This window comes from Clarias gariepinus, chromosome 20 (assembly GCF_024256425.1).
Source record: "Clarias gariepinus isolate MV-2021 ecotype Netherlands chromosome 20, CGAR_prim_01v2, whole genome shotgun sequence".
In the NCBI taxonomy this organism is placed as follows: domain Eukaryota; kingdom Metazoa; phylum Chordata; class Actinopteri; order Siluriformes; family Clariidae; genus Clarias; species Clarias gariepinus.
The window spans coordinates 29671346-29679275 of NC_071119.1; the positions used below are offsets into that span (position 1 = coordinate 29671346).

The window sequence follows — 7930 nt, forward strand, 5'->3', positions numbered from 1 at the left end:
TCATCTTCTGGATTTTGCACTTTGTCACTGGAGGCAACCTTAGAAAATTCCAATTCTGGATGGCTTGCACCAAAAGTTTGGGCACCTCAGGGTTTACAGCATGTGGCTTTGTAAGAGCATCAGTACCTTTGTACTTGAATTACTTGATGCATCGGTTCAAAACTGAATATGAAAGTCATTGTTTCTTCTTAATGAAATACTCCAGGTCCAAGGCAACGCCCTAGGATAAGACCCCCTCAATCAGTCATGCCCTAAGCAAGGTGGGAGACCAGACTGGCAAACATGGAAATATTTTAGAGTATTGAAAACTGAGTTTACCTTTAAGCCTTTGATGGCTTAACTGGAATCTCTTTAAAGATCACACACAGCAGAATAGCTACTTACAGGGATGCGCTGTGGACCACAAACACTTGGGTCATCACTCAAAAACTCACTTTGCATGATTTCATAGTACCTGCAAAAGTACTGAGCATGAACTCTAATTATCACCAGTGATACAATACAGAGCACCTTCGATCCTTTTACCATCTACAGCTATTCCATTTACTTCCAAATGTTTAACATCCACTAACAACTCTGAGAAAATAGTTTCAGGTCATTCTCTCCACACAACAAGGAAAGGGACATGTGATCAGTATTGACCGCACGTGGGCAGGCAAATTAGCCACAGAATTATAGACTGCAACTACTTTGTGCTTCTTTTATTTGGCCGAGTCGAGGGGATTGACAATTTTAAAAGAATCCTAGTAAAAAATTAGTTTCAGTCATTCTGGATTTTCAAGAAAGAACTGGTCTGACTTAAAGTTTTTGCCATCATTACATCACTAAAATCATCTGACTCTGTCTCACAAGATGGTTGTGATGTTTTCATCGTTGCCTAATATTACCTTCTTAGACTCTGTGTACTGGAACAGTTGTTTGAATGTTTGAGTTCTTGAATATGTTGCTCACAGTGAACCTGATGACAGAAAGAGAACAGATCTGAATTCTTTACACAATCACAAACTTTACTAACATCATCATCTGTTAGACAAATGTCATTTCTTAAAAGTGAACGCAGTTTAATTTAAGTGTTATCCCGTCCCAACTCATGCACATTTTGTATCTCCTCAACAATTATCCGTACAGTTGAAGCTGGAAGTAGGAACACTTGAATAGGTACACAATCCTAAGAAAGGACTCCTCGAAACGATGTGGTAATTCAATAGTTTCAGGTGTTGTTGCATCATTAGAGCTTTAGGAAACATCACCACATGCAATGATAGTGGATGACTGAGATACACTTTCCCTGTAGATGTCACTTGCTATAATATAGCCACATGCTATAATCAGAAGATGCTCTATGTTACCTGGACATATGAGCAGGAAATGATGATTTAACCATGAACGTATTTTTACAATCTGTTACTGGACACACCACGGGTCGCCCCTCTACTATATGGTCTTTTAAGTGGTCTTTTATTAGTTCTTTTGCTGCATAAAACCTCACACAATAGAAGGGCACATTTAAATTTCGGCAACAACAGCTCTAGCAGTAACAAAGGCATTATTATTACAACGGCAAAATACCTTCAGTCACAAACAGGTGCCTGTATGTCAAAGTCTTTATAACCGAAAGTAAACCAACGTTCCTCTTCCAAGTGCTTCAGTCCATGATTTTGCAAATCGTCACACAACGGTATGCGCTGGCAGACTGGGCGTGCAATTAATAATGAACTTCACGAAGATGGCTGCTCCCGCAATAATCACCTTCACTGGCTAGTGATTGGCAGAGGGCATAGGTCAAATACAGACACGAGAATATACATTGTACATAGAAAAAATGCTGTTACAGTGAAAATGACCTTTTATGGTCATTAGAAGGTATGGAAGGTATACAATATATATATATATATATATATATATATATATATATATATATATATATATATAGTATATTACAATAAATTAACAATTAATAAATATTGTTTAACAATAAAGAACTAATGAACAGCTAGGCTATAAAACAAATGACGCATAACGTTTTTTACTGTAATATTTTATGTACAATATGCAATACAATTTTTACAATCTAATACATAAAAATAGCTTATACTGATACTATGTAGTGTTAGGACGATTCCGAGGACACATCACATTTTTAAACCCCTCATATGATCATTTTGCTACACTTGTACATGTTTTTATCTGTAAATACAATGTGATTTTGTATATGTTCAATGCCATAATTTTGTAATTTAAACTGAATTGTATTGTTTTCTTATTACAGTTTTTTTTTCTATAAAAATTACAGTTTTACAAATGAATATGATTTTTTTAAAAACATTCTTATTGTAAAATTAACAGTTTTTTAGTTCAGTATTTTACAATTGCATTTTTAAAAGTTACAAAATATTACTGTTTTTCTATTTACAGTGTGCACTTTTCATTTAGTTATTAAAACAGGGCTTTTATCATTTACAATTATTTGATAAGATACTAACATGGACACCATGAAGTGTTAGATCATATGCAGTGATTTTAATCATTCTGATTTAGTCTGATCCAAACTCTCAATCTCTCCTCCAGTAATATTTTCACTGAAGGTTGAGTCTCCAGTCTCAGGGCTCCTCGGTTCCTCTGTGTCTCTGCACTGTGCTGTCACCAACAACATGGATGTTCGTCATGAGGAAGTGCGCTGGTACCGTCCTAATATGTATGACACCCCAATACTCCTCTATGAAAATAAACAGATCCAGAAGAGTCCTGTAGATGTTCAGTACCAGGGCAGAGTGTTCCTGTTAGGAGATCTGGAGAAAGGAGACGTCTCTGTGAAACTGGAGAACCTGACGCTAACAGATAGAGGAGACTACACATGTCATGTGAGCACTGATATCTGGTATGACAAGGCCACAGTGACCCTCAGACTGAGAGGTAACACTTAGTGCATTAATTCTTAAAAAACGAAAGAAAGAAATGTTCATGGTGGATCTGTCTGTTTAATTCTCTCTCTCTCTCTCTCTCTCTCTCTCAGCGGTGGGATCCACTCCTGTTCTCTCCATACATGAAGCAGGAGAAGGGAAGGTGAATGTTAGCTGTCAGTCACATGGTTGGATACTTGAGCCGTCAATCACCTGGACAGATAAAGATGGGAGAGATCTGAAACATCTCAGTAATGACAAGTTCACCAACAGTAAGATCTACTCATCTACACTTACATTAAAGATCCTAAAAACAGAAATAACAAAGCACTTTTTATTATCCTCAGACTCTGTAGGGACTGTAGATGTGAGCTCGTGGCTGATTGTGTCTCCCTCTGAGTCTGAGTGGATCTCCTGCTCTGTGGGTTTGTCTGATCAGGAGAGAAAAGAAGACAGAATAATGTTACACGTCCCTGCACGTGACACAGGTAATTATTACTGAAATAAACCATTTCCATATGTAAGGATATGTGTACATGGTGGAACTGAAGGAAAGACTGATGATTATTTTGTGTTGATGTCTATGTGTGCAGAGTCGTTGACTGGATACATCATCATCATCATTGCCGTTCTTCTGGTGCTGTGTGTCGTCGGAATTGCAGTGTATTGTGTGCTACGTAAAAAAGGTGGGATATGAACATTGACTTAATAATATATGAGTCAGGAAACAAAACAGATGATAACTAGAAGTTGCTCTTTAAGACAGACACATGTATGTAGATGAGAACAGTATTAAGTGTAACAGTACGCCGTCCTGATGGAGCATCACTGAGCCCCTGATGGAGTCCAATAGACTATACAGGAAGTCTTGTCACACTGTAACTATACAGTCTCTGTAGATAGTAAAAGAGAGAAGAGCTGGAAGATGAGTGCTGGAGCAGGTCTTTATCAGGTCTTTATCAGGTCTTTATCAGGTCTTTATCAGATCAGTGTAAAGCGTACCAATCCACTTGACTAAATCTCATTCCCACTATTTCAGTAAGTTTTGCGATCTTCATTATGTAATAAACCCCAAAGGAACCACTGAAGAACCTTTTTGTATTTAGGTGTTTTATTGATGATAACACTGAATCGGAAGGTTTTAATAAATTCAGGTTGAACTGTAGTAGTTCTTGCATCTCAGAAAATCTCTAACTCTGTTTCCATTAATTCTCTATAGTGTGTGTGAGAGCAGAGGTCAGTCAGCAGGAATCATCTGAACATCAGAATCCTGAAACACTGGAAGATAAAACACACCTTCCAGGTATAGTGGGGGAAATAAGTATTTTCTAAGTTTGCCCACTTACGAAGAAATGAAGGTCTATAATTTTTATCATAGGTTTATTGTAAAGGATTGAGAGAATATCAACCAAAAATCCAGGAAAGGATGATAAAAATGTTATGAATTAAGTTGCATTTCGATGAGGGAAATAAGTATTTGCTCCCCTACCAACCAACAATAATTCTGCCTCTCACAGACTGGTTATGTGCTCTTGTGGTACTGTATACATATTAATTTAAGAAGGTGCTCCTAACAATGTGGTGTGTGTATAAAAGCCACCTGTTCACAAAATCTCTATCTTCCATTCAAACCTCACCACCATCGGCAAGACCAAAGAGCTGTCCAAGCAAGTCAGGAACAAGGTTTTAGACCTGCACAAGGCTGGAATGGGCTACAAGACCATCAGCTAGAAGCTTGGTGAGAAGGAGACAACTGCTGGAGCGATTATTTACAAATGGAAGAAATTCAAAGTAACCATTAACGGCCCTATATGCAAGATTTCACATCATGGAGTAAGAATTCTCATGAGAAAAATGAGGGACCAGCCCAGGACTACACGGAAGGAGCTTGTGAATGATCTCAAGGCAGTTGGGAGCACAGTCACCAAACAAACCATTGGTGACACAATACGCCTGCATGGATTGAAATCCTTCAGCACAGCAAGGCTTCTCTTCCTCAAGAAGACACATGTACAGACCCATCTGAGGTTTGCCAATGAACAGAGAAAGATTGGGATAAACTGCTGTGGTCAGATGAGACCAAAATTGAGCTCTTTGTCATCAACTCGACTTGCTGTTTTCAGAGGAAGAAAAATGCTGACTATGACACTAAGAACACCACAGTCCCTACAGTCGAGCACGAAGGGGGGAAACATTATGCTTTGGGGCTGTTTCTCTGCTAAAGGTACAGATGGACTTTGCAGCACTGAGGGACCAATGGATGAGGCCATGTGTTGTAAAACTTTGGATGAGAACCTTCTGAAGATGGGTTGTGGATGGGTCTTCCAGCATGAAAATGACCGCCAGTCTTCAGACCTTAATCCAATAGAAAATTCACGGAGAGAGCTGTAACTTTGAGTTGCCAAGCAACAGGCAAGAAACCTTAAACATTTAGAGAAAATCGGTAAAGAATAGTGGATCAAAATGCATCCAGCGAGGGTTTCTCTACCAAGTACTAAGTCATGTTTTGCTTCAGGATCAAATACTTATTTCCCTCATTGAAATGCAACTTAATTCATAACATTTGTATTATGTGCTTTTTCCAGATTTTTGGTTGATATTCTGTCTCAATTCTTTACCATAAACCTGTGATAAAAATTATAGACTTCATTTCTTTGTAAGTGAGCAAACTTAGAAAATCTGCAGGGGATCAAATACTTATTTCCCCCACTGTATATATACATGAGTGTAGATTAATGCAGTTACAGAACAACATCACAGTACCGTGGATCATGAACATAATTTGTTATGGAAGTGGGCTCGTATTTTAAAACAAGTAAAAATAAATTCAGACTGATAAGTGTTTGTGTTTGTGTACAGGTGCTGTGTGTGTGTGTGAAGCTAAATAATCAGCCCCCCCTCCCTCTTTTAGTCTTACACAGTAACACCTCCGCCTTTTTAATTTTTTTACACACACACACACACACACATACACACACACACACACACACACACACACACACACACACACACACACACTGTGTGAAAGACTGTTTTATCAGGAAAATTATGACGGAGTATTGTTAATGACTCTCGCGTGAGCGAGACAATAATGGAATCACTGCTGTAAAGCAAAAATAAGACAAATTAACCTGCACTTTACCTTTGAAAAGAATCGCGACAGAGCAGTGTTACTGTGTAGAGCAGAGAGAAAGTGTGTGTGTGTGTGTGTGTGTGTGTGTGTAGGGGTGCGGTGTACAACGACGCGCATGCACACACATAACGACAGGCTGATACAGAGAGAGAAAATGGATCTTTAACCTCTCTAATGAGACTTTCATTTGCTTTACACGCGCGCTGTACACACACACACACACACACACACACATACAGACACAAAATAAAATATGTTACACACACACATGGTCACAGTGTTATAGTAAACAGTACACGCGTGCACAGATGTTAATTACACCAGTAAGAGACGCGCACCAAGACCCAGCAGGGGAGACGATTACCCACAATTCCACAGCACAAGAGAGAAAAACCGTTGGATTAGTTGTGATCATGTGACGCTCGGTGTCAAAACTAGAAGCGCATGCGTGATACAGGTGTGTGTGTGTGTGTGTGTGTGTGTGTGTGTGTGTGTGTGTGTGTGAGTTCTGGTTAAAATTTAGAGACACTAAAAGATTAAACTCATCTCTAAATATAATGTCTATTTGTGTTTATTCCCTTTTTCTGACTTTATAAACTCATCACTGTACTTTACTGTTATTTATTATTTTTCTAACAGATTTAGAACAAGTGAAACAATACAAAGGTGAGAAATAAATTCAGTTGAACATTACTGTATTCCTGTAAGTGTGAAGTGTAAAATAATAATAACAAAAATCTCATTTATTTCTGCAGTGAACATCAGCATCGACCCAGAGGAAACTCCAGAGTCTCTAATATACGAGGGAAAGGAAGTGAAGAGAAGTCCTGTGTACGCTCACTCGGACGGTGCCAAGGCTGAGTTTAAATACTTCACTCTGTGTAAAGAGAGGTTTCAGGCTGGTAAACATTACTGGGAGGTGAAACTGGGAGAGTCACAGAAAACACTAAAACACTCCTGGTTTGTTGGTGTAGCGAGTGATGAAGCTGAGAAAGAGTACAGCGTCGAGTTTACACCACAGGATGGGTTCTGGGTTCTCTGTTATGAAAGAGGAGATAAAGGAGTTTATATCAGAGATCAAACAGAAGTGATTTCACTCCCAGATGTTAATAAAGAGCTGACAGCAGTGGGAGTGTTTTTAGACTGTGATACACACACACTGTCATTTTATAATATTAATACACACTCACACATCTACACTTTCACTAATGTGGACGTCAGAACATCACTGCGTCCTCTGATCAGCCCTGGAGTCAGAGACGTTCATCCTGTATGGATTATTTAGGAGAATAAAGACATCTGTAATATGATGATGTGTGAGTTTATAATGTATTTATATAAAGTGTGTATACATACTGTACATAACACACTCATTACATTTTCCATCTCTGTTTACTGAAGTGTTTCCTCACAGCTGTAAACACACACCTTTACTCTGACGTGTGTGTTAATGTCGGCACTTCTTTACTGTCCGTGTTCTGATTTGCTTCTTAAACTTTGTGAATAATTGAATTAAAGTGATGCAAATGATATGAATAAAGACACACTGCTGTAACTGTTTGTTTTGTCTTTTTAAGGTAGTTGCACTGTAAGTAAATACAGGTTTGAAATATTATTTTTTACATCAGAGGCTAGTTTTATTATTTTTATTTACATATTGTTCTCTGTAAGTATTTTTACTCACTTACTCTCACTTATTGTCTATAACATTTTATCCTGTATACAGGGTCACAGAGACTTAGGGCACGAGGCAGAGTAACGCTGGACAGGGTGCCAATCCTACACACACACACACACACACACACACACTACGGGCAGTTTGGGGATGATAATTAGGCTGACCTTATTTTTAAAAACTATAAATTTGTTTTGTGTATTTCCCGTGTTTAGTGTAATG

The 7930-nt window shown here is 38.3% G+C and overlaps 1 protein-coding gene across 1 annotated transcript; it reads left to right on the forward strand.

The window, feature by feature from the left end:
• Positions 1-1865: 1865 nt before the first annotated feature.
• Positions 1866-7567, forward strand: LOC128508488 (butyrophilin subfamily 1 member A1-like). Its single transcript, XM_053479833.1, has 8 exons — positions 1866-1872; positions 2569-2913; positions 3014-3172; positions 3248-3388; positions 3494-3586; positions 4120-4203; positions 6673-6699; positions 6789-7567. Exons 1-8 carry the CDS (start codon positions 1866-1868, stop codon positions 7316-7318), a joined length of 1386 nt encoding a protein of 461 aa, XP_053335808.1. The 3' UTR covers positions 7319-7567.
• Positions 7568-7930: the final 363 nt, after the last annotated feature.